Source organism: Symphalangus syndactylus, chromosome 18 (genome assembly GCF_028878055.3).
Source record: "Symphalangus syndactylus isolate Jambi chromosome 18, NHGRI_mSymSyn1-v2.1_pri, whole genome shotgun sequence".
Lineage (NCBI taxonomy): Eukaryota > Metazoa > Chordata > Mammalia > Primates > Hylobatidae > Symphalangus > Symphalangus syndactylus.
Window position 1 is genome coordinate 12723918 of NC_072440.2, and position 27777 is coordinate 12751694.

At 49.6% G+C, this 27777-nt stretch overlaps 1 protein-coding gene across 16 annotated transcripts in view; it reads right to left on the reverse strand.

The window, feature by feature from the left end:
* The window catches only part of TBC1D22A (TBC1 domain family member 22A), a 403669-nt gene that overhangs the window by 142475 nt on the left and 233417 nt on the right, over positions 1-27777 (reverse strand). For all 16 annotated transcript variants that reach the window (XM_063622512.1, XM_055252819.2, XM_055252830.2 and 13 more), the window contains one exon: positions 26636-26711. In XM_063622512.1, coding sequence (XP_063478582.1) covers positions 26636-26711 — 76 coding nt within the window. The remainder of the gene's footprint in view (positions 1-26635; positions 26712-27777) is intronic.

Sequence of the window (27777 nt, forward strand, 5' to 3'; positions counted from 1 at the left end):
ATTAACTAGCCCACTCTATCATATGAAATGATCCTCTCGATACTTGATAATATTCTCTATTCTGAAATCTTCTGTTTGCCATTAATACAGACATTACCGTTTTCTTTAGATTGGTGTTAGCATGAAATATCTTTTCCCACCATTTTACTTTTAAACTATTTGCGTCTTCATATTTGTGGGCTTTTTTCTTTTTTTTCTTTTGAGACACGGGACAGGGTGTTGCTCTTTCACCCAGGCTGCAGAGTGATCACGGCTCACTGCAGCCTTGACTCCCTGGGCCCGAGCAATCCTCCCACCTCAGCCTCCCGCGTGGCTAGGCCCACAGGCACACATCTGCCACTACACTATGCCCAGCTAATTTTTTTTAAGAGATGGGGTTTCGCTATGTTGCCCAGGCTGGTCCCAAACTCCCAGGCTCAAGTAATCCTCCTGTGTCAGTCTCCCAAAGTGCTGGGACTATGGGTTTGAGCTACCATGCCCTAAAGTATGGAAACGATATTCAGCTTAGTACCTGAAAGGAACCCCTGCAGAGCTTTGGTTCTCTCGGAGTTGCTTTCTCCTCTCCCACACCCTTCCTTGTGTGAAGGACACAGTTGGGTGTTGATTTTAATCCAATCTGACAAGATCTGCCTTTTAATTGAAGTGTCTAGATCATTTGCATTGAACACACCTACTGACATGGCTGAGTTAGAACCTGTCATACTACTATTAGTGTGGCCCAACTGTCCCATCTGTTCTTTGTTCCACTTTTCCTTCTTTTGGCCTTCTTTTATATTAATTGAGTATTTTATATGATCTACTTTGTCTCCTGTGTTAGCTTATTAGCCATAGCTCTGTCTGGTTATGTTAGTGGTGACTGTAAGGCTGATGGTCTGTGTCCTTGCCTTACCACAGTTTCCCTCCAGATACAGTTACCCGGCTTCCCAGGCAGCACGGCGTGAGGGCCTCACCACAATGTCCTTCCACCTCTCTCTGCCAGCGCCTGAGCTCCTGCCATCTTCACCACACTGTGGCGTGTGTTAGAAAACCCACGGGACACTGTTATTGTTTCTGCCTTAACCATCTGGTTGTTTCTGAAGATATTTCACTAACAAGAAAAAGCATTTCAATGCATTCCTAGAGTTGCCACTTTGGGCACTCCTCAATCTTTGTGCAGGCCCACAGGGTCATCTAGGACCATATTCCTTCCACCCGCAAGTTTACCTATTGCTTTTCATGCAGGTATCCCGGTCTCCTGGTGACGAATTCCTTTAGCTTTTATATGTCTGAAACAGCACGTATTTCACCTCCGTTTCTGAAAGATACTTTTGCTGGTTAACGGGTTTCTCTGGTTTGCTGTTTTTGAATAGTCCAAACAAGCTGCTCCCTTGTCTCCGGGCTTGATGCTTCCAATGAGACTGCTGTTGTCACGCTTACCTCTGTAATGCAGGGTGTCTCTTCTCCTCTGGACACTTCTGATGTTTTCTTTATATTAGTAGTTTTGGGCGATTGGATTATGAAGTGCCTTGGTCTGGTTTTCTTCATGTTTTCTGCTCGGTTGGCATTCATTCACATTCTCAATTCTACAGGTTTATAGCTTCCATACAATTTTTTTTTAACTGAGTATTATTTCTTCCAATATTTTTTCTGTTTCCTCCCTTTAGGGAACCACAGATTACACGTATATAAAGCTACTTAAATTGTCCCACAGTTCACTGACTCTGTTCATTTTTTTCTCTTTCATTTTGAATAGTTTCTGTTGCTGTGTTGGCAGGTTCATGAATCTTTTCTTGTACAAAGTCTAATCTGCTGATAATCCCACACAGTATGCTTTTCATTTAAGACACGGTACTTCCTCTCTGTAAGTTCAATGTGGATCATTTTTATATCTTCCATGTCTCTACTTCCATGTCTTTATCTATTTCTCCAGATTTTTAACATATGAAATACAGTTATAATACCTGCTTTAATGACTCTGCCTAACTAATGAGTCTAACATCTGTGCCATTTCTGGGTCAGCTCTGATTGACTTTTGTTCTCATTATCTGCAATCTTTTCCATTTCTGTGCATGCCTGACAATGCCTTTGAAAGCTAGATATTGTGACTTTTACCTTGTTGGGCACCTGGTATTTTTGTATTCCTATAAATATCTTTGAATTTTTGCTGGGATGCAATTAAGTCATTTGGGAACAGATTAATTGTGTGGGATCCTGTTTTTAAGCTTTGGGATCAGAGTAGTATTTAGTTTAGGTTTCTATACTACCACTACTGAGGGAAAACCCTTCTAGGTTCCCTACCTGATGCTGGGGACTTCTAAAGGCTTCCGTTCTGGCTTTGGAGAACAGACACCATTTCCACCCTGTAAGGGCTCCGAGGCTTGTTCGCTCTCATCATTTCAAGCGGTTCTTCCCCAACCTCACATCCGTGTATTGATCAGTATTCAGCTTAACGCCTGAAAGGAACCCATGCAGAACTTTGGTGTTTTTGTTGTGGTGGTTGTTGTGGTGGTTGTTGTTGTTGTTGTTGTTTTTGAGACGAAGCCTCGCTCTGTCGCCAGAACGTTGGTTCTCTCAGAGTCGCTTTCTCCTCTCCCAGCCTCAGCCCTAAGAACCCCAGATGCCGTGGCTTCCCCAGACTCCCTGCTCTGTCTAAACTCAGGGAGACCCGCAGGCACCTCCCCACACCATGCTCCAGAGACTCCCTCCAGGCAATGCGTTCAGGCAATCACGGAGCTCACCCTGTACTTTTCCTCCCTCCCAGGGATGGCCCGGCTGCCTTATGTCCCGTATCTTAAAAACCATTGTTTCACATATTTTTTTCCAGCTTTTGGTTGATTCAAGCAGCAGAGTGAGTTGGCTCCCTGAAGACATGAACTAGAGCACTGGGTGTACAGGCTGCCACCAAACCTGAAGGCGTCTTTGTTTGGAGATCATTAACATCAACGTTGACCGGAAACAGGAAAAATGTCCAACATTCGGTGCTCATTTCTCCAAGCAAGTTTAAATGTACTGTGGGGCTGTGATTTTTTATTAATCCTGATTGTATTCTTTTCTCTATTTGAGGGAAAATGCCCAGCTCGCAGAGGGGAAGGGGTGGGGGGACCCTTCTGAGACCCTCACTGTAAGCCACTCAGCCCTGTCTACACCTGCCACAACCAGCAGCACCTGCCAGCAGTGGGTGGGGTGGCAAGCGGGCGGCAGTTCCTGACCCAGGAATGTCAGAGCTGCAACGAAGTGAGAGGAGCAGGCCCTGAACCCCAGCACTGGAGCAGGAGGGAGACGGGGACTCTGTGGGATTATTTGTCCTTTGTTCATTTTATTAGTTTTCTGTTGCTCTGTAACCAATTACCACAAACTTAGCAGCTTAAAACAACATATATTTATGAGTCTGTATGGGTCACAGTCTCTATGGGCCCAGGAGGCAGGTGGGGTTCTGCTAGGTTCCCTGCTCAGGGCTCCAGGCAACAGGTGGGGTTCTGCAAGGTTCCCTGCTCAGAGCTCCAGGCACAGGTGAGATTCTGCTAGGTTCCCTGCTCAGGGCTCCAGGCCAGGTGGGGTTCTGCCAGGTTCCCTGCTCAGGGCTCCAGGCTACAGGTGGGGTTCTGCTAGGTTCCCTGCTCAGGGCTTCACAAAGTTGCCGTCAGGCCTGCCTCCTCATTGGGAGGCCTGACTGGGGAAGAACCTGTGTCCTGGTTCATTCAAGTTGCAGGCAGGATTCACTCCCTGGCAGCTACAGGACTGAGTGTCCCACTCAGGGCCAGCTATGGGCTGGAGGCTGCCTACAAGCCCCTGCCGTGGACTTCTCTGGCCAGCCCCTTACTTCAGAAGCAAAGGGAAATCTCTAGCTCCTGCTTGCTAAGGGGGAAACTTATATAATATAATTATGGGATTGACATCCTACGATCTCACATTCCATGGATTAGAATTAAGTTCAGACTGTATCTGAACTCCAGGAGACGGGATGACACCAAAGCAGGTGATGACCCATGGCAGTCACCTAGGGCCTGTCCACCACATTCATTCACTGCATTTGTTTTGGCAGAAGGAAAGCCACTGACCCCACTGCACTCCCCTTTGCAGCAAGGCAAGGAGGAAACGACTAAGGATTCCCTCAGACTCCAGCTTGGAAATCCAGGCATGGCAGAGAATCAGGAGAGGAACAAGAAAGCTCTCGTTGACAGTGCCATACCAACAGGTGGGACCCTTGTTTTAAATGGAGAAGGAAACAGAGAAATAAGAAATTCCCAGTGAAAACAGCACAAATTACTCAGATAAACAAGTCATCCCATCCACAGTAAGAAATCCCTGATGCGGCCCAAGGCTACAGCGAGGTTGAAGACGCAGAGCTTCCCCGGATAGAGCCCCTCCTCCCGACGCACCGTATAGCTGCGAATCCTGACACTGAGAGTCTGAGCTGTGACCCTGATCTCAGAGCCTCCCACCGCCGGCTGATGGTCAGCTGAGTGCCCCTTCCACTGGGCCCACTGGGTGGCCTGTAGGTTGTGTGAGGTGGGGGCAGCACATTAGTGGCCTTGGTGGTTTGCACAGCTGTTCCTCCCATGAGACTGCGAGCTCGTGACGACATGAAATCTTTCCATTCCTTTCCATCCCTAGGCCCAAAGAGCAAGACCCAGTAAAAGTTTTCCATGAATGGGTGGGTGGGTGGATGGATGGATGGATGGATGGATGGATGCATGGAGGCACTGATGGTTGAAACGTGGGTGGGGGGATGGATCAAGGCAGAGGGGAAGGATGGAGGGTTAAGGGAGAGGGGAGGATGGAGAGTTAAGGGAGAGGAGAGGATGGAGGGTTAAGGGAGAGGGGAGGATGGAGGGCTAAGGGAGAGGGGATGATGGAGGGTCAAGGGAGAGGGGAGGATGGAGAGCTAAGGGAGAGGGGATGATGGAGGGTTAAGGGAGAGGAGAGGATGGAGGGCTAAGGGAGAGGGGATGATGGAGGGTTAAGGGAGAGGGGACGATGGAGGGTTAAGGGAGAGGGGAGGATGGAGGGTTAAGGGAGAGGAGAGGATGGAGGGTTAAGGGAGAGGCGAAGGATGGAGGGTTAAAGGAGAGGGGAAGGACGGAGGGTTAAATGGGTCAGCCAGTGAGGGATGGATGGGCAGGATGGATCATCCTAGCATGCCTTCGGGGAAAAGCACTTTCCAAACCACGTCCTTCCCTGCACACCTCCCACTGCTCACACCACTGCCCACAACGTCTCTATCCCACATGCCCCATACCACTATCCCTGCCCACCCACAGCCCCCCACTGCTGATTCTGCTGCCCCCATCCTCCCTCCCTGCACAGCTGCACTGCTTCCTCTGCCCCCAAACACCTATACGAGACTCAGCACCAACGTCCCAACCTCTGCACAGCTTTCTCTGGACACCTCTTCAACTCAGTCCTTCACGCTCCCTGTCACAGAAACTACAGACAGTAACGGCTCCCGTCTTTCCTCCCAATCTGCCATCTCATCAGAGAAGAGTTCCCTAAGAAGGACCTTGTCTAGCTCATCACTGTCCACTCAAGTAACAGCACACAGTGGACATTTCACAGATGCTTGCTGAAGTGTGAGGGTATTCATGTCCTGATCCAGAAGCCACCAGGCTGGGAGGGAGTGGGAGACACGAGCAGGTGCTGGGACCACTGGACATTGGAGGGGTACTGCCCGTTCCACCCAGCACACTGGGAGGCCACTCGGAAAGTGAACAAACGCAGGCTCCGTGCTCCCTCCCTGCACTGGATGTGGGCGCCAGGCCAGCTGGCAGGCGCGGGAGTGAAGAGGGGCTATGGTTGGCCTTGCTCACTATCTCCTGCACCAGAGCCTCCAACGCTACAGGGGCTGGACGAGACTTGCTGAGTAACTGACTCCAAGGAGCACAGGGGCTGTCAGGACCCCACAGGGGGTGCTATGCTGACAGGAACATCTGGCAAAGACTGGAGGAGGATGAGGGGAAGGAAAGGAGAACTGCTTCTTAAGTATATGCCACATATTGAATTCCTCCAGATACATGTGAGTGACAGGCGAGGGCCCTGAGGATCCCGTGTTTCCACTCGTCCCGCCCAGGATCCCAGTCGCCTTCATTTTCAGCAGCCTGGGCTCCGCCCACCACCAGGACCCACTCCTCATGGTGATGACGACCCGTGAGCAGGAGACACGGTGGTGGGGGAGTGCTACCAAGCCGGTGTCCCGGCTCACGCATCTTTAGAGCCCAAGCCTGACGCCCTTAATGCCTCATGGTGCTCAGCGACGTGGCCCAAGTGGCCATTCACTAAACGGCCACCAACAGTGACTGACTCACATGAATGTGTGTTGTCAGCCCAAGCAGGGGAGAGTGGGACAGGCAGACGGACTGGTTCCAAGAGGCAGGTTAGTCGAGCCGAACAGCAGGCAAAGAAGAGGAGGCTTAAATTAAAAGCAGTCTAGCCAATGTCTGTCTCCACAGATTCCATTAAAATGGGGGCACTTGTACTCTTCATGCAGCGACTGATGTCATTGAAACAACAAATCAAGGACAAAAACTAGAAATGAGATGTGATGGGCTTGCATCTGCGCCCAGAACAGACCAACGGCACAGATCCACACGCATCCAGCAGAACACGCAGAAACTCCGCTGCAGACGAAACGCAGGGAAAACTCCGCTCCTCCACAGGCGCCCCTTCCATGGATAGGAAGAACAGAAATGCCAGCAGCCACGCTGATGCAGGGGAAGCAGGAGCGGCAAGAGTCAGGTCGCTCTGGGCCCCCGGCCCCCGGCCCCCACGCCTGGCATAGGCCTCAGTGCCCAGAACGAGGTGCCTGAGCAATCTCTGGGGCACCTGCCCACACCAGAGCTTCCTGGGAATGTGACTCCCCATTACAAACCACTTCTGCTCCACCTCCATATCCATAAGCAGCCCCACCGCTGCCGAGGTGTCCACAGGCAGCATGCAGGAATAGAACGTATTAAAGGGACATTTGCGGCTACCGAGAGAGCAGGACAAAGTGACCTGGGCACTGAGCTCCAAACCTTTCAAATAATAAATGGAAGGTGTTTAAAAATGAGATTCCTTTATCAAAGGATAAATTTCAAGGGAAGTTTTATTTATCACCATCACATTCAAAGAACTAAGAGGCCCCTTACCCCATTCTCACACAAATGAGTTCTTTTCACTTTTCTAGCACTGAAATGTAACCACAGATACCTGAAAAATTCTCACTTTTCATAACGCCTTAGACCGGGAGCAAATCACAGTTTACTCCGTTTTCTGATGGGTCACGCAAAGCCTGAGTGTCCCCACCTCACTCCCTCCCCACCTGGCATTCCCAGGGCACACAGGATCCGAGGGAGGGCAGAGTGCATGTGTGTCTCAGAAGCCACTGGGTGTGCCCAGAGCCCACCTCCTCACCAGCATTCTGCAGCCAACCCCATCATGGCACCTGCCCAGTGCCCAGCTCCAGGTTCCCCCAACATTCAGGGAGGGCAGCTCCCACATCCCCCAACCCCCCTCAGAGAAGAAGGTGACCCCTCACTCCCTGGTCATGTGTGGCCCTCCTGTCCTCTCCCATCTCCCTGCATGGACCGTCTCCTTGGCCATCCCATGCGCCTATGTGACTTTCATACAAAATGCAATTTTCCACTCTAGAGCAACTCTATTACTGTCTTCTTCCCATGGAAAAAATCCTTAAAAGGTCTCCCACACCAAGCTTGGGAAATATAGAGCATCAACACCATTAATGACAGTAAAGACTTGTAACTGGTAATAAAGTGAGAATCCCCAAGTCCCAATAAACAGGAGAAAAGCTTTTCCTCACGGCCAGAAAACCAACTAACAAATGGGGGAAAACTAGGGTTAGAAAAAGCCGCCATCCGCAACCATCTCAGGCCTGAGCGCGTCAGACAAAACCATCGGCGGACGCTGGGACAGGTGCGTCAAGCCTGAGAGCAGTGGGAGGCCTGCCAGGCCCCAGAGGGCAAGAACCTGGCCCAGGACTCTGAGGAGCACAACAGCCGCGCAGCAGCTCTGCAGGAGGCAGGGCGGCAGCCCCCTCCGCACGCCACCCAGGCAGGCAGAGACACAATGACATCCGCAGCAGCAGCTTCTGAAACGAATACGGCTGTGACTGGAAGCGCAGCAATGTGAGCTCAGCTCCACCTGAGAGGACGGCAGGGCAGACACAGGAAGGATTCGTGCAGCGGACAAAGGACAGGGGCTCGGTGGGCTCCTGGATCCTAAGTGGAAGAGCTTGGGGACGGCAGAGTTCTGGAACCTCCCACTGACACTATCGGGCAAAGAGCTCGGAGCCCTACAAGCACATACTGCCCTTCCCAGCCCAGCCCTCAGGATGAGCCAATGGACGGGCTCGTTCTCCAGGGACACCTGAGCAAGCTGACTGGGGCAAGGACTATATTCAAAACACTTAACAGTGAGTATCCTGAAGGCAGCTTCCCTGGGCCACATGAGAGTTCCTTGGGGGAGGGCCAGCCAGCCGTAGGTAGCCACTCATGTAGCGGGGAAGTGGGGGATGAAGACCAAGCACGTGCCCGCCAGGATGCTGGCAGCCACGGCAGGGTCTGGGTTACCCTGCCAGGCTGCCTGGCAGGTCACCAAGTGCGAAGGGGGCTTCCCTAAAGGCCCACCAAAGTTCCCAGGGCTGAAACAAAGGGGGTGCACTTGGGAGTTCAGGGCGCCAGTGCCCAGTGTAAAAGCTTCTACAATCTTAACAACCAGGCGCCCTGGCATGACTGGAGGGCTGAACTCACAGGAAGCATGCCGGGACAGAACCAGGGAAGTGCACGCTGGTGACTCTTCAGGAACCCCTACTTCCACCCTTAGTGGCTCTGGCATCCCAGGGGGGCATGTGGAGTGTGGAGAGCCAGTGGTCGCCAAGGAGGCCAGGCAGGGGGCTGCAGGGGCCTGAGTGGCAGATAAGCAGAGGCTGCATTCCCCAGGGATTAAAGAGGAAGAGACAGATGGACATGAGGAGAAGCCCAGGCTCCTCGGCTGGCCTGGCTCCAGGCTACACAGGGCAGTGTAAGGTCAAGACCCCGAAATGCTCCAGATGCCAGGCTGCTTCGAGGAGGGAAGCTCCCTTCTCCTCCTGGCTGAGACTACCACGGGGTGGCTGGTGGCCAGGGATGTTGGATCTCTCATCACTGCATGTCTGCCTCTTGGATGCTGGGCCCTGGCTTCCCGGCTGCTGCTGTCAGGGAGCAGCCCCGCATGGACACCGCACGGTAAAACGTGTTCAACCAGAACAATTATATGCGTGTGGTCACAAGACAAGAAACAATTCCTTCTGGAGCTCCCTGTGCTCACAGAGGTATGATGGGAGAACAGCTAGAGTAAGATCAAGTAGAAAATTACAGATTCCAGCTGAAGTGCATGTTTCCTCGAAATTAGAAGGGAGGCACCAAGTGTAAAAGGGGGTGGGCGTGGCCTCCTCACACCTCTATAATTCAGTCATTTAAACAGAGGGCTGAATGTATCATTGTTCCTGAAATGCTCTGCGCGTCCGAATGAAATAAAGCAAGCAGCCCTCCCCAGGCAGCTTAGGGAGAGGGACCCTCGGGAGTCTCACACTCCTCTAGGTGCCCCCAGGCACCTGCGCCAGGAACCGCATCCTGGCTCTCAAAATCACAAAGCCCACGGCTGACACAGGCCACCTTCAGCACCATGTCCAGTCACACACTATCACTTGCTGGGTGTGTGCGATGTGTGACTCCGACGGTGGCTCTGTGCCCCCAAAACACCCTGCTGCATCCAGTTTGTCCGACAGGTGGGGTATCAGGAACACCTGGGCCATGGACACGAGTTACAAGAGGTGAACCTATGGGTCCAAATTCTTTCTGCTCTGTGCAGGTGTGTGCACAGGTGCCAGGGAGGACAGTGCCAGTGAACATAAGCCCCTTGGGGCCCTCAGTCACCCAGGCAGCTCAGAAGGGAGAGGGAGGCTCTGTTTGTAGCTGGGCATGTCCCAAGGACATCAAGAAGCTCCCTAGCAGAATATGGCTGGGGGAGGCCCCCACGTGGCAACAGCCAGAGACTGGAGCAGTAGCCCCCACCACACCCACCCCACACACAGGCTGTGCTGGAGCCTGGCTGAGGGGCAGCAGGCAACAGGTCCAGAGAATACAGACCCAAGCTCCAATCCGGACTCCCAAGTTTCACCTGTGTGACTCAGACAAGAGTCCCCTCTCAGCCTCAGCATCCCTGTTGGTCAGGCGGACATACTGTTAGTTCTGACCTAACAAGCTGCCATGAGAAGTAAGTGAGGGGAAGGATGGGGCTGCTTGGTGGGGCACAGGGACAGTAGGCTTAACGAGCAGTGAGCGCTGAGCACTGGAGGGAGCTGCCCCCACCCCAGGGCCCTGACATGGCTGCGAGCGGGAGCCACCTCACTACAAAAGGGCACTCACAGCATGTCCAGCGGGGACTGATGGGGCCCTGGGTCTAGTCTGGGGCAGCGCAGACTGAGGCCTGGGGCTAAGGGAGTCATCAGAGGGCCCTGGGCACCTGTATTCATGTCTCCCCATCCCAGCACCTCACAAAAACCACAGAAGAGTCAACACTCAATGTACACAAGGAGGGGAGAAAGCCAGATGGGAGGACCTGGGAAGCAGATGGATGAGTGGTCCTCACAGGTGCCTGAGAAAGCAAAAGCCCGGGCCAGCACTGCAGAAAGCCAGGGGCAGCCCGGATGCACCTGATGAGCCCCCATCAGAGACTGGCAGCACTGTGCATCCCCAAAGAGGGGCATGGCGGGGACACAGGAGTATGGTCTGTAATCAGCAGCTAGACCCCACAGCCATCCCTGCACATCCCCACACGCCCCACTGCCTGGGTCCAGTGCCCACCCCCAGATCACCAGAGCTTCCGCTCGGCAGAGGGTCAAACCGAGGGTCTCTGGATGGGGAGATCCAGGCACAGCAGAGTGGGAGGACTGGCCGTGTGCAGCAACACGGACCTCTGACTGCAGAGGGAGGCCTAGGTGACTGTGGGTCTGAGAAGAGTGGGAATGTCCCTTACCCTGAAGGGTTGACCCAGAAGGAACTCACAGTCCAGGGTCTAGAGAGATGAGGGGGTAGAGAGTAGAGAAATGGGATGTGTCCTCCAATGCATGGGACCAATGCCTTTTGTTTCAGGACCAATGGCTTATGGTGTGGAAAGGAAAATGACCCCATCAAAATAAACTGTCCTCATCCCCAGCAAGCCCTGGCCCGGAAAGGCAATGCGTTTCCACCTGCAATGCGGCCTCCTAGCCTGATTTTAAGAGGGACACTCATTCCTTACAACGAAGAAGAGGAAAGACACAGTCTCTCTAGCAGCTTGTAACCATGATCGGCAACGACTTTGGGAATCACTTGGAAACCAGTTTGATGGCCTACATTCGAAACCACGACAGCTCTTTCTTGCTAAGGTCAAGGAGAATCGCTTTATTTGTATGTCTCTACTTACAATTCAATTAACTAGTCTCAGTTTAGCAATAAACCCCAAACATCAATCTCGGTGTGGAGAGTCACAAAGACATCATCATAAGGAGAAAAGTGGCTGATCATGAGCCAGGGAGGCCTCACGTGTTTGCATTTCATTATACACAGGATGGTCATCACCACTTCCCAGTGGTAAACACACTCCACATTTGAGCAGCTAAACAGAAAAATGCTAACCACAATTTTGCTGTTCCCACTCCCAGCAGAGTCTCGCTCTGTCACCCAGTCTGGAGTGCAGTGGCGCGATCTCGGCTCACTGCAAGCTCCGCCTCCCGGGTTCACACCATTCTCCTACCTCAGCCTCTCCAAGTAGCTGGGACTACAGGCGCCCGCCACCACGCCTGGCTAATTTTTTTGTATTTTTAGTAGAGACGGGGTTTCACTGTGGTCTCCATCTCCTGACCTCATGATCCACCCGCCTCAGCCTCCCAAAGTGCTGGGATTACAAGCGTGAGCCACCGCACCCGGCCCTGAACAGCTAGTTTTTTATGATTCTGTGCTAAGTACAGGCCTGGAAGGATGAGCTCTCGGAACAACTGTTAATGTCCCGTCCTCTAATGTAGGGCAGAATGTCCTCCGCGGTCATGAGCCAACTACACATCAGCACGAGCTCTGAAAGAATAAGCTACTCCTTTTGTCCTGCAGGGGGCTGAAGTGTGGTCCTACCTGAAGGCCACAGTCCAAAAGTGGGATGAAAGCTGTCCCTCGGTTTTAAGAAAATGAATCTCTCTCTACTTGTTCAGGAGGAATCCCTTAAAATGAGCTGAAATTGGAAGGAATGCAGGAAGAGCCGGGGAGGCAGCAGGGCTTAGAAAGAAACAGAGAAACAGGTGAGGGCCATGGAGGACCCCAGTGCCAAGGCCATACCCCTCTTCCAAGGCACCACTCTGGGCACAGAGGCGTGATTCCGAGGGCCCAGGACGACAGTGAGGGGCCTGACAATAATCCCCTGGGGCCTGGGGACCTCAGGGAAAGCCTGGCAGGTTCAGGACGGGGACAGAGAACAACGCGCCAGTGCTGGGCTAGTCTGAGTTCTAATGGCTCAGGGCTGGGAGGGGTGGGGGATGTGAGCCCCAGGACCCTCTGACTCATGGAATCTTCCATTCAGGCTTTTGCCAGCTTTTCACAGCGGAACCAAACATTTCAAAGCACCCTGGCAGGCATCACCTCCTTTGACCATCTTAACAACTTTGGGGTGGTGGAAAATAAATGTGAAGACTGTCGCTCCAGATCAAGGCTCTTCCAAAGAGGAAACAGGGCCTCTCCTCCCAGCACGATGGTCGATTGCTGGGAGAGGCCAGTGAACCCGAGGGGCCCACAGGTGAATGTGCAGGGAAGGGTGCACAGAATCAGCTGAGGGCAGGGTGGGGACAAGGCCACCAAGGCGGAGCGGGGTGGGAGAGGATTTAGTTTGAGGCAATACAATTCTCAGATGTAAGCAAGGGAGTCAGCAAGCATCCTAGTCATTTATACTAGATACGTAACATTGTATTCTGTCACTTTTACAGGGGATGTAGCAGTAGCATAGGCTGCACTGGTAAAATTACAGGGCTTTTCTGCACAGGCAGATTTTCTATTCTATGAATTAAAGGGCAGTAGGATGAGGATTTGAGGTCCTCAGGGAAAACAAAAGCTATGGAGAAAACCATAAACATCTGGAGACGAAAGTAACACAGAGAAACTGCTTTAAATCCCCACTCCAAACGTCTTCTTTAAGCAGGGCAGCATCACCCATGAGCTATACTGAAGCAATGTGAAGCCACACAGGCCGCTGGAACCCTAATGAGCAGGCTGCTCCATTAAACACTTTATCCCTTAGTTTCCCAACATTTGCTGAGGCTGCTGTACAAACTGGGCATTGGTTACAGGGAACCTGGGGATGAAAATGTAGGCACATGCTCGAAGCCAAAAAAGAAGCAGTGACCACTCCTCATTTCAAAAGGGCACATTCGACCTTCTAATCTCTTCCCACTTCTCAGGGTCATGAGGCAGGCGGGGCACCATAAGGCACAAGATGCTGGTCAGGACTCCCAGGAGGAAGCGTGGGGAGTGGAGGTGGAGGGCCTGACCACAGGCACAGCTGCAGGCTGTGGCTCCCAAGGAAACCCTGGAGCAGAGACAGGCAAGCCCCCTGAGCCCATAGGACACCCCAAGCCTGCCCAAGTGGGTAGGGAGGAACTGGGAGGGCTCTCTCCTATACACCAACCCAGGATGGGCAGTGCTGGAAGCAACCTGGAGATCATCCAGCCTGCGGAGAAGCTGAGATCAGAGACGGGCAGGACTCTGAGCATGGGGATGGGGCCCATTTATGCACTTGATGGGGCTGTTATGAAAAGTCAGCACAATGATACAGATAAAGAGCTGAGAACAGTGCCCAGTACACTGCAGGCACTTAATCAATGCGAGCTGCTATTATTATCATCAATCCCAGCAGCAGCCCAAGGCCAGGGTCAGGGACCGAGGCTGGACTACAACCCAGGTGTATATTCCTCATATATTATTTTTGGGATTACATGAAACTTCTATTTCTTTGATTTTTTGTTGTTGTTCTATATAATGCATCCCTCTTCCCAAAAATGCAACAAAATATCCATTTAGAGTTTCAATGGAAAGCACGTTAAATCAGCTTGACTTAAGAAACTCAGGATGTCCATCCAACAAGAGAGCAAATTCCTGCCTGGGTCAGCCCGGAACCCAGGCTGCAGACAGGTTCACCAAAATGATTCCAACAGACAGTGATAAGCAGAGTCACCCGGGTCACAGAATAAACAGCCATGTTCAACTGTGAAGGCCTGCTAAGCAGAAGGCCCGTGGGGACCAGGACTCTGCCTGAACCAGGAGACCAGGAGCACAGGAATGCAGCCCTTGCCAGCACACACAGCGCGCCTGCCAGAAAGCCCACACACACCTTAGATCGCACATAACAGCAATTACGCATGTGCCTTGCCAATTGTCACGTCCTTACGTCTCAAATGAAATATCACTATCATTTCAAACGCTCAGATCTGCCCTTCTGGAGCCTAATGAGGACGAGAGCCGGGGGAAGGGAGCCATGCTGCCTGTTCCCCGGCCTGGCTGCACTGCTGATTTATCCTCTGCTTCTCAGCTGCTTACTTTGTAGGGGTAATAAAAATATTTCCACCTGGGTGGTAATAAAGCTGAATCTAGTTTCCTAGCTGTAACTGAATTCTATCTTAAAAGAATAAGTCAATTTTAACCTTACAAGGTAGTCAAGACAACTTTCAGAGAAATTTCATTAAAATCACATTTAACCTGAATTAAAAACACAGGAAAGGGAAAATGTTCAGGTACATAAAGCAGTTTCCCACACAGGTGGAACCATTCTCCAGTACCACATTTTGTTGGCATTTTCTTCCTTATACGTGAAAGTGTAAGATATGACTAATAACAATGGCCACTGTCACCTCGGTGCCCCTGACTCAGACTCAGCCAGTGTCTTCCACTCCAACCAACCTCCCTGGGGGCTGGAGAGAAGAGGCTGCCTCAGGAGCAGGCATGGACAGGGCCCTTGGCAGCTCAACAAGGTCCAACGTGGGAGAAGCAGAGCCCTTCAGACTAAACTTCCAACACTCAGCCCCACCATGGATCCGTCTGCTGCACAGTTTGTTGATGGTGATGATGGTGGTGGTGATGATGGTGATGGTGATGGTGGTGATGGTGATGGTGATGGTGATGGTGATAGTGATGATGATGGTGATGGTGATAGTGATGATGATGGTGATGGTGATAGTGATGATGATGGTGATGATGATAATGATGATGGTGATGATGGTAATGATAATGGTGATGAAATGATGATGGTGATGATGGTAATGATGATGGTGATGAAATGATGGTGATAGTGATGATGATGGTGATGACGGAAATGATGGTGATGGTGATGAAATGATGATGGTGATAGCGATGATGATGGTGATGATGGAAATGATGGTGATGAAATGATGATGGTGACAGTGATGATGATGGTGATGATGGTAATGATGATGGTGATGGTGATGATGATGGTGATGAATGATGATGGTGATGGTGATGAATGATGATGGTGATGGTGGTGATGATGGTGGTGATGACATAATGATGGTGATGATGGTGATGATGACATGATGGTGATGATGATGGTGTTTATGATGCTGGTGATGACAATCATGATGATGGTGATGATGATGCTGATGGTGATGATAATGACAATAATGGGTACTACCACTGCATGAGACTTAAGTGTGCCAGGCACTCCTGTAAGCACTTTACTCCCATGACCCGTCATGCATGGGGAAACAAGGGCTAGAGAGGGGACATTCCTCACAAAGCCAATCCTCCAGTATACAACACAGCCAGAAAGTCAACCCAAGTCTGCCAGCTTCCAAAGTCCAAGCTGTTACCCCACAGAGCTGAAAAGTAGATTAGAATAAGCCAGAAATGTTCAAGAATTATTCCTAATAAGTCCTTTCCTCCTCTAACCCACAAACTAGTCCCCAAACCTGAATCTCCCATTGTTGCTCCTGGCCTGGCATTTTCCCTGTCACTCAGCCACCAAAACGTAGGGAACTAATTTCCTTCTAACTTCCCGATGGGAGGTCAGCCTGTTCCTGAGGTTTCTACCAGTTTACAGGCACCAGCTTGTTTGCTCTACATGGAAGAAGGGACAGAAGGCTCTCTTGCCTCTCTCGACACCTGCACCCAGGCCTCACTCCAAGGGGCCAGCACTGGCCTCCCTGAGGTCATCAGGAAGCACCCTGGGCAGGGACAGGCTGCCTTCCAGATGCAGCCTTGCCCCATGCTGCAGCCCACCGTTGTCCTATCCTTCCTGCAGATGCGGACCAGGTCAGGGTTGGGATGCTCCGCACAGCAGGTGGGCAGATACACTGGACACAGAGGCTGCCTTACAAATCAGCCCCCACAAAGACTGGCCCTGAAATGTGGATCCAAGGGAGGTGTGAGAAGGCCCTGTGCTGGTTCAGGTCCCAGGCAGGGTCTCCAGGCCAACTCTATGAGGGAACTCTATACCTGGGGAGAGTTGGCAAGTGCCAGTTATCAAGGCCACGCCCACAGCTATCTGCATCTGCTCCCTCCAGGCTAGAAAATGAATGGAGAGGGCTGAGAAAAAGGCACCTGACCCCAAGATGCTCACATCCTCAACCCACAGCACACTGAGAGCTCCACAGAGAACAAACATTACAAACATTGGAAGGATCTCATTTCGTCAACAGCCATCTATCATGAACTAGCATTCTGGAGTAAGTCCTTAACGGCCATTTCAATGGACAAAATCCAAATTTGCTGGTGTTTTTTGGTGCCCTTGATTATAAAGCTTCAAAGACTCGATTTCAAAGAGTCTTTCGATTTCAAAGAGTCCCCTCTTCCTTCCCTCATGGCATTATTTTGATTTGGAAAATGTGAAATATTTGAAACTTGATTCTTCTGCTCCACCTGCCCAAGACATGAGTCATGCTTCCTGCTAATGGATGATAATGATGATCATTTCTTCCATGAACTGTATCTTGGTCTAAACCCCACACTTCCAAGCTGAATGTTAGTGTTTCCCCAAAATTCCTATGTTGAAGCCCTAACACACAGTGTGGCTGTATCTGGAGATGGGGCTTCTAAGGAAGTGATTAAGATTAAATGCGATTGTGAGGGTGGGACCCTGATCCCGCAGGATTAGTGTCCCTATAAGAGATGGCAGAGAGCTCCTGCTTGCTCTCTCTCTCCCATTGCCACCCCTCCCCACCACCGCCACCCCCACAGGCACCCACCCCGGAAGGGCTATATCTACATGTGAGCAAGAAGGCAGCCTTTTGCAACCCAACCCTAGGGCACAGCCCTCACCAGAAACCAAAGCAGGTAGAACCATCATCTTGGACTTGTGGCATCCAAAACCATGAGAAAGTAAACTGTGCTTTAAGCCACCAGCCTGTGGTATGTTATTATCGGTCCAAGCAGACACAAGCCATTTTATCTCTGGGGAAGGAAAGCCTTCCCAAGGGCTCCTCCGCCTCTCCCATGTGCTCTTACAATGCACCTTTAGCTCTGTGACACTTATCAGTCACTGTCGGAAGCAGCTGCCTTTTCATCTGTGCAGTCCCCAGGCCACCCTGCTGGAAACGCTCTGCAGAGGTGCAGGACACATGTTCTGTGCCTGCCCAGTGCCCTAGGCACAGCAAGCCAGCTGTGGCACACTACCAACCCAATTCAGAAGTACTCATGATGGCCCCAAACCAGGAGGAACATCACAGAAGAAAACTCTTCAGGGACCCAGGAGTGTTGGGACCCTGGGTCGAGGTCAATGTGACAGTGACATTTTTCTGGGATTCTGTAGCGCCTTTTTGTCTTTGGCCTGAAGAAGGGGCCGCCTGCAGACCCCTCCCAGCAGATGTACCGCACCGTCAAACACATGGCACAGAGTCCTTCTTGGGCTGGCATCTGGCTGTTTCCTGCTTATGTGTTATTGTCCCCAGCTCCAAGCTCTCTGAAGCCCAAGGTCCTGTGTGACACTTGTTTCATGCTACTCACCCTTGGCTCAACCCAGCAATACTTCCTCCTACCTCTGAGCACCACCAAGAACTGGTGTGGTTGGGCACAAATGAAAAGCAGCCTGTCCAGGAAGGCGGCAGGAGGGCAAGAAAGGGTTTTAGACAAAGGAACCGTCAGGAACAAACGAAGTGCCAAGGCAGAGGCCTGAGAGTCTTGGCTGTGGTGTCACATGGCCTAGGGTTGGAGAAACAGGAGCAGAGGGTCTGGGGTGCAACCACCACTAGAGCAGGGGGAGAAGGAACTAGAGAGGAAGAAAACGTAAAGCCGATTAAGGAGCTGAAAGGCAGAAGTCAGATGCTCCTACAAGGTCAGATCAACGGGGCCGCCATCCTGGGTGGCCGCCATCAGGCCTGGGTGGCCTGAGACGGCCACAGAAGATGTGCTGTGGACGCAGGCTCACAGCCTAAGGTCTCACCACCCGGGGTCACCGCCAAGATCCAGCCAACTACAGGGCGGTCCACCTCCACCCGATTGTGAATACATTCACCAGAGGAGTCAAGAAGTCCTAAGCCAGGCTTTCAGAGAAGAAGAAGAAGGCAGAAATGGGCCACAAATTGACCAAAACTAACGAAGGGCAGCTTCACTTCAAAGCAGTCACTGGGTGAGCAGCCTTACCGCGATGCCTGCACTGTGAAAAGTCAGATGAGAAAAGTTTATTTATAGCTCAGTCGAAGTCCTTGGCCACCAACAAGAATCTCTCCTGGAGGAGACATGGTGGCCCTCCTCTGACACATCAAGCAATGGAAACGTGTGACCAGCATCAACACATTCCCCAGGAACACGGAAACATAAATGGCCTCAAACGCAGTGACCATGCCAATGAGATAAACCATATCTAAAGTGGGTGTGTCTAAATATGTGTGTGTGTGTAAAGCCATGTGTATAAGGGTGTGTGTGTGCATGTATAGGCATGTGTGTATATGGGACTGTGCGTAGGTGTGTGTGTATAGGCATGTGTAGGGGTGTGTATATATAAGGGTGTGTGTATGTGCATATGGGTATGTGTCTGTGTATAGATGTGTGTAGGGGGTGTGTGTGTATATGGGGGTGTCTGTATAGGCATCTGTGTGTAGCTGTGCATGTGTATGGGGGGTGTGTATATAAGGGTGTGTGTGTGTGTGTATATTGGACATGTGTGTAGGTGTGTGTATACGGGAGTGTATATGTATATGAGGGTGTGTGTATTTAGGCGTGTAGGTGTATGTGTGTAGGTGTGTATGCGTATGTGTATACGGGTGTGTGTGTGTACAGGCATGTTTGTAGGGGGTGTGTGAGTATACAGAGGTGTGTGTGTGTAGGTTCACATGTATGTGTATACACATGTGTGTAGGAGGGTATGTGTGAATATGGGAGGATGTGTATTACAGGCATGCATGTAGGTATGTCTAGGTGTGTGTAGGCATGCGTGTGTATATGGTGGGTGTATAGGCGGGTGTGTGTTATAGGGGTATGTGTATATATGTGTACTGGCGTGTGCATAGGGGTATGTGTGTACAGGCTGGTGTGGAGGTGTGTGTATATATGAGGGGTGTGTGTGTATAGGCATGTGTGTAGGGGGTATCTGTATACAGGAGTGAGTGTATATGTATATAAGCATGTGTGTAGGGGGTATGTGTATAGCAGTGCTTGTGTGTATAGCAGTGCTTGTGTGTATATATGAGGGGTGTGGATATATGGCAGGTGTGTATAGGCATATGTGTATATACAGGTATGTGTTTGTGTATAGACACGTGTGTAAGAGTGTGCGAATACAAGGGTATGTGTGTATACAAGCATGCATGTATGTGTATGTGGCAGGTGTGTGTACATGGTGGGTGTGTATAGGCGTGTGTATATGTATAGGGGTGTGTGTGTATAAAGGCATGTATGTGTCTGCATATATGACAGGTGTGTACAGATGTAAGTGTGTGTATATAGGGGTGTGTATGTAGACGTATGTTTATATGGCAGGTATGTATACATAGGGGTGTGTGTATATAGGCACTTGTACGGGTGTGTGTGTGTGTACAGGAGTGTGGGTGTATCTATACATGGCAGGTGTGTGTACAGACGTGTAGGAGTGTGTGTATATAGGCATCTGAGTGTGTATACAGAGGTGTGTATGTAGCTGTGTGTATGTGTATAGGGCAGGTGTGTGTATGCATGAGGGGTATGTATCTAGGCATGTGTGTAGGTGTGTGTGTATATAGGCATCTGAGTGTGTATATAGAGGTGTGTGTATGTGTATATGGCAGGTGTGTATGAGGGGTATGTGTGTAAATACGCACATGTGCAGGGGTGTGTGTATAGGAGCCTGTGTGTGTATATGGCAGGTGTGTGTATAGGCATATGTGAAGTAGTGTGTGTGTATAGGCATGTGTGCAGGGTGTGTATGTGTATATGGCAGGAGTGTGTATATAGGGGTGTGTGTAGGGCTGGGTGAGTATACAGGCATGTGTATACATATGAGGGTTGTGTGCAGGGGTTGTGTATATAGGAGTGTGTGTATATGTGTATGTGGCAGATCCGTGTATATAGGGGTGTGTGAGGGGTGTGTGTGTATATACGCATGTGTGTAGGTGTGTATGTATGAGGGTTGTGTGCAGGGGTGTGTGTGTATAGGAGTGTGTGTATATGGCAGATGCATGTATGCAGGTGTGTGTGTGAGGGGTGTGTGTGTATATAGGCATGTGTGTAGGTGTATATGTATGAGGGTTGTGTGCAGGGGTGTGTGTCTATAGGAGTGTGTGTATATGTGTATATGGCAGATGCGTGTATATAGGGGTGTGTGTATGTATGAGGAGTATGTATATAGGCATGTGTGCAGGGGTGTGTGTGTAGGAGTGTGTATGTGTATATGGCAGATATGTGTATAGGCATCTGTGAAGGGGTGTGTGTGTATATGAGGGTGTGTGTATACAGGCATGTGTGTAGGGTGTGTGTGTATACTTTAATTTCAAATGACACATTACATTTAATGCCACATTCTTGTCATCTGTAACCTCGGGGAGCAAAGGGTAACCTAGAGCTCAAGCCTGGGTCTGAATTCCACTTCACCCCACTCAGAAATCACCCCTGGAGGATTACCAGATAAATACAGAAGAATCGGTGAACTCTGAATTTCAGTGTGTGCCAAACACTGCTCAGGGCATACTTATATTAAAAAACTGTTCACTGTTTATATGAAACTGAAGTTTAACTAGACGTTCTCTATTTTTATTTGCTCAGTCTGGCGCCCCTAGCCCTTGGAGGTTCCATGGGGTTAGAAGGTAGAGAGATGCAGTTGTTCCCATTTTTTACTAAAGACAGGCGAAGGCACAGTTTGCAGGAGAAAACTCAGAAGGCACATGGCTGTGGTCCATCCTACACCCCCTAGGCGGCCCTGGCGACGGCTTTGATGCTGTTGCTGGGAAGGCCTCTGAGCCGCTGCTCCTTGCAAGCTAAGTTCAGATCAGCTTAGCCACGATCAGGTTTTTCCAGCAGTTCCTCCTGACCCATGAGGGCCTCCCAGCCTTACGTCCCCTGAGAACAACGTGAGGGTGGAGCCCACCAGAACCGGGGCCCCAGGGAACAGCTCTGCCCACTCCCCTCATCCAACGGTGCCCTGGCACCATCACTGTAGCACCAGAAACAATCCATGATTAGTGCCAGTGTCACCCCCAATGGGACAGTTCTCTGATCTGAAATGCAGTTGTTTATGATCTAATCTTAAATCTGAAAACATCAAGAATGGACATAATCAAATGGACACATCTGCTGAGGTTTCAAATATTCTTTTTAAATACTGAAAAAAGTTCTCCATGGTTTTTTTAAATCAAAAAATGGAGCAAATATCTCATTTATACAGACATCATCTATGTCACAAAAGATGCATGACACTGAGTACCAGGTGGGGCTGGCCCCAGAATTCAGACAGAGGGGCTCTGACTCCAGCCTTTGGAAAGGCTAGGGCTGAAAGCCCACTCCTCTGGCCATTCTCTCTTGGGGGCAATCACGGATCATGTGATTTCAGAGGTTAACATCAGACATAACAGATGCGACAGCAAAATGTACAGGGGACATCATTAGGATGCACTGCAAAAATGTGGAATTTCAAGTATGTGTAAGCGTTCTCGATGTAATACAGAGTGGAAATCTCATCGTGTGCTTTATACGTTGAAATTCTATCAGTTGGAGAATGTAAATTTATTATTACGGCAGTAAATTACTAAATAATTGGTGCGAACTGTTGATTTTATATACTAAATCCTTTGCTAAGTAGGGAACAGATTGACAATTAATAGAAATATTGAGGGCACATTAGCTAGATAATTTTAGAATGAACAGCGTATCCTCTTTGAGCCTACAAATGCTTATTACATTTTAAGCAACACAAGGCAGGATAATACAGATTAGGTGACATCCTAATTCTATTTTTTGTGGAGTTGCTGGACACATGCCCTATTCTAACATAAAACAAAATAAACTTTAAGACTTATATTTAATTTTTAGTTATTTAATTCCACTTAGCCATAAGCCTTGTTTCGAGAATTTTTCAGAAAAATTATTCTTCCTGAAGAAAAATGCCAAGCCCTTAAAATACTCCAAAAGATTATATAAAAGAATTAAATTTGGGGTAAAACTCCAGATTTCTACTCTTCTCTCTGAAGTCGCTTCTAGGCTGGTGCCTGTGGAGCTCGGCAGCACTAGCCACCAATTACTCACTTAGAATCATCCACAGGTTCTTGGAAGCTATGACCTGAAGCAAAACGACATATAATGAAACCAATTTTACCATAGGCTGATTGACAGAAACAAGAGGTAAGTTTCAATGGCATATTTCTGTTCACAAAAACATCACCCAACTTTTTTTTTTTTTTTTTTTTTGAGATAAGAGTTTCACTCCTGTTGCCCGGGCGGGAGTGCAACAGCGCGATCTTGGCTCACTGTAACCTCCGCCTCCCGGGTTCATGTATGTGGGTCATTTTATTTGAAAAAGGTGTTTGGAGTTATTAAAAAGAAAAAAAAATACAATTTCAGTTGTAACTTCCTCCAGACAAGATTTTGTTTTGCTCCTCACTAGCATTCTGGGGTACTCCAGTACAGAGTCATCATACCTGAGGTTCAAACAACCCTGATCCTCTCAGGTTGGAACCTAGATTTTATGAGGGTGTATCACTTCCACTTTGCCCTCACATGTCACTATTCTGTCTCACAAACTATATGGGCATTTCTCAGATCCCTATCCTGACTAAACGGGTTGGACGCAAGCACTACAAGAGGCGCCCAAACCACAACTAGCTTTGGGATGATGTTTCTTCTGCATCAGGAAACACACACCCAGAACACCGTTGGCTTTAAAGCTGGGCATACCTAGCCGGGTCCTAGCTTCACTCTGGCGCAGAAGTCCTTATTTTGTAGGTAGCAGTTCAATGCTTTTAAGACATTTATTTTTTTTTCCCTTTTTTCTTTTTGCTTTGTTGGCTTAATTTAAAAAAAACAAAAAAGTCTTATCCAATGGGAAATGTGGTTGAAATTATCTAGCCTGCCACGACTGAAAACGCACATTCCTCCTACTCTCACCTTTTTCTTTCACTCCAAATTCAGTGGCTCCAGTCACCCTCTCTGATTCTGTGGGAACTCATACAGTGTCTGTCCCGAAGGATACCGGGGGTTCCCAGGGAGTTCCCCATCCGCGGGCTTGCCTGGCGCTTTACTCCCAGCCCAGCCACCCAGCACACACCCTCGAAGGCTGCCGCCCATCCTCCTCTCCACGTGGCTTCCATTACAGACACAGCCCTCTCTCTTCATTCTCAGCACCTTCGTGTCTCCGTGGCAGACTTTTACTAAAGGCTTAGGGATGACAGAGAAGGGTCACACTACTACTAAAGATAGAAGAAACTACTCAGAAGTGCTTTTGAGAGATACTTTCACAACTCCTTACCACAAGAAAACAAGAGTGATGCGACCCCTCTTCCGATCTGCCCTCTCACCCCTCACCAGGCTCCCCTCCATCCCCAAGACCTCCCCCTCCTCCAGCTCTCTGCTCGCTCCTGATGAGCCCTTATCCTCGCGCCACCACTGCTGAAACTTCCGCTTGACTCTGCAGAGCAATTCAGCTCTGTTCTGAACTATTCCCATCTGGGCAATGTCCTCAAAACCTCTCCATTCTTAATCAACGAGTCCATGAAGATGTTTTCCTTCACCGAATTATCAAAATTTTCTGAAATAAATGCTGTCCTTCTCCTAAAATGCAGAAAAGAGGGAGAGGCTTGGTTTTTTGTTTATTTTTGAGACAGAGTCTCGCTCTGTCGCCCAGGCTGGAGCGCAGTGGCGCGATCTCGGCTCACTGCAAGCTCCGCCTCCCGGGTTCACGTCAGTCTCCTGACTCAGCCTCCCAAGTAGCTGGGACTCCAGGTGCCCGCCACCACGCCCGGCTAATTTTTTGTATTTTCAGTAGAGACGGGGTTTCACCATGTTAACCAGGATGGTCTCGATCTCCTGACCTCAAGATCTGCCCACCTCAGCCTCTCAAAGTCCTGGGATTACAGGTACAAACCACGTGCCCGGCCTGAGAAGCTTGTTTTTTTTTAACCAATTTTTTTCTTCCTAGAATATCCTCTGCCCTTAATACAATCTTTACAATCCCTGCAAAAGTTCCAACCCACAAATCCTTTCTCTAGGAGGCAAGTGACGCAACAGGTGAGGGGGAGCTTCACGAGGCCGAGGCCTGCAGATGCTTCTCCCAAGCTTGCTCAGGGATGATGGCTCCCACCGGTCCAAGAGCTCAAACGCCAGAAATTCTATTTACTGCTTTAGCAGCCTGGGTGTTCTTATTTCGAGGCCATGATAGAAATTCCTTAAGGTTTCATTAGAAGAACAGGAACAAGTTAGACAGTTTAGCCTCTTAACGGCAACACACATCTTTCTCTGTTTTGAAGCACTGATTCTTTAAACAAAGAACTGCCGTATGAAAATGGCCTACTCAGAGGCTGTGCTGAAAATAAAAATATGATTTACTAAAAAGTACAGATTTCACTGGGGTTCCTTTGGTTATTGCTGCTGTTCTCTTAAACAATCATCCATCAAATCCACAATGTGCTTCTTTCTAAGCCACAGCACCAGAGAAAATCAATTCAAGTATTTCCCAAACCGCAGCACTGGAACAAACGAGCACTAACCACAACTTTCTAACCTCCACGAAAACATGAAATATGCCTTCCAAGGGACACAAGCAGAAAAGGAGGAACCTGCTCAGAACGTGTAATTCACATCTACTGCAAATCGTATTTCAAAGAACTCAATGAGGCTGGGGAATGCTTGTGAAAGTGCTGGCAGGGAAAAGAATCCTGCCATACCCAAAGAAGACCTCATGGTGGAGCGTGCAATGAGCGCACATGAACGCACTGAGGGGGGCAAAAACAGTATTTTTAACAGATGATAAGTTGAAAAGCAGCTAAATGTAATACTGAAAGTGTTATCAGAAGAACTGCAGACAACTTCATAATATGGAAATTAGGTAATAACCATTAGACACAGAATTAAAAATCAGATTCAATCAAGGAACAAAATGGAGTTTGTAATTTGTAGGAGTCCATTTTAGATCACTCAGCAGTTTCCCAAACCGAGCGCCTTTCCCGTGAAGACTGCTGTTACGGCCTTCCGTGCTAAAGGCGCAGTGGGGGGAAAGGCACTGTGACCTGCAACGCTCAGCGGGCAGGACCCTGCAAGGCACGTGGCCAGGGCTAAGTTTCCAACAAAGTGCAATTTCTCTCCACGTTCTGTGAAGTAATTTGCCAAGCGCGCACGGGACTCTTTGTGAAAGAGCATGTCTCTTTTCCATACCTCATCACTGACCAGCTGGTATCACAAATACATGCCTAGTTCTGCTTGGCATCACTTGGTTAATGCTCTGTTCATTAATTTAACAAACTATCAGGCGAATATGCCTGGAACGGGCAAGCATTATCTCTCAACTTCCATTTAATTAAACTCTGCTATTGTAATATGACAGTCAGCACATCGCAGGGGGAATTATTTTAAAGATGAAGGCAAAAAGTATTTCAAAGCCCCCACTTAAACATGAAAGCATAATCTAAAATTGCCTGAGCACACACTATAATTTTTCTATAATATTAAAGATGTTATTTCCAGACTCAGTAATTAGTTAGATTCCATGGAGAAATTATTCTAGCATCCTTGACAGAAAAATGATGCACAGAGGCAGGGAATAGAGTACCGAAGGACCACCATAAACAACCACCCATCACCTAGATTACGACAATCACCAGGCTTAATAAGGAGTGAGTGCTCCATGCTTCGGGTGCACACTCACTACTCTCCTGCAAAGTGAATGTACTGAATTCTGATGATACCACCTTAATAAGAAGAAATAAGAGCAGCTCACGCACCAGCAGCTGTCTCAGAGGGATGCCCACGAGGGGTCCTGAGCAGGCCAGGATGCTACCGGCGGATGAGGACAGCACCCTGTCCCACCAAGGGCTGAGGGCGGCACCCTGTCCCACCGAGGGCTGAGGGCGGCACCCTGTCCCACCGAGGGCTGAGGGCGGCACCCTGTCCCACCGAGGGCTGAGGGCGGCACCCTGTCCCACCGAGGGCTGAGGGCTGCCTCCCCCCACCCACAGAGAGGGCTGCGCAGGAAGCTGGCTTACCATCAATCCGGCTCACGAGTTCTTCCAACATTTTCACTTTCATCTGAATCCCAGGTTGGGCAAAGGTGTAGTTGTCCTAAGGAAAAAATAATAATGGGAATCATATGCATATAAAATAAAACACACTTTCCAAAAGGGAAAAAGGCAGCTGGGATAAAGTGAACAGCTTTATAATAGGATGAATTCACAAACAGAGATTTTATCTTGAGAAACAAGTAAGTGGATGCACCCTGCACAGCGCAGCCCCTTTTCAGCACCACTGAGTGCTATTCTGAGAAGGGAAAGGCCAGTATTTCCTGATGTCAGGTGATGAGCACGCGCATCTCAGGGAACACTGAATGGTACATTTCTATTTGTAAATGTAAGACACTTACATCTAAATTGAAAAACAGGCATCCACGTGCATAGCTCATTGACCAGAACTGTCTGCGGGAACTGACCACCTCGCTGGCCACCTGGACCCTGAGCACTCAGCCCTGCCGGGAGCCAATGGCAAAGGTGCCCAGTGCTGACAGCACTATCATCGTGGCCACAATCCAAATGCTAATGACACAGTCACTGCATGGGTGAAAACAGTGGACATGTGACTTTACTCTCAGAGCTATAGTTGGGTGAACTCAGGTGAAGTTCAGACACTAACATAGGAAGGTCTGCATAGCATCAAAGGGAAGGAGGCCTGGGCAGTTTCAAGTCAAACAGCCCAGGAATGGGGCCCCAGCTCTAGGACTCAGGAGCTGTGTGACCTTGGCAAGTAACATAACCTCCCTGGGCTTCCATTTCATTACCAATAACATGAGAGTAATAATACTGCTTTCTAGGACTGTCTGAGGTCTCAAGGAAACAAGCAAGTGGAATGTGGAAGAGATTTCAAGACACAACAGGTACCGGGGCAGTGACAGGTCTATTACTCCTGCTCTCACCACCTAGGAGAGCATACACGACACTGGGGGGCGCTGCCAGACAAGACTGGTCACACTGCCTCATCCCACAGCAGGAACACGAAGAGGCAGCTCCCATCAACAAGAGAAGGGCATTCCCTATGGAGGCTGCCCTTTGGGCCTCAGCCGGTGCTTGGGGACATTTTCAGAAGGAGGGTTTCAACCAGACTCATGGTTAACAGACTTAATCTGTACCCAACAGCA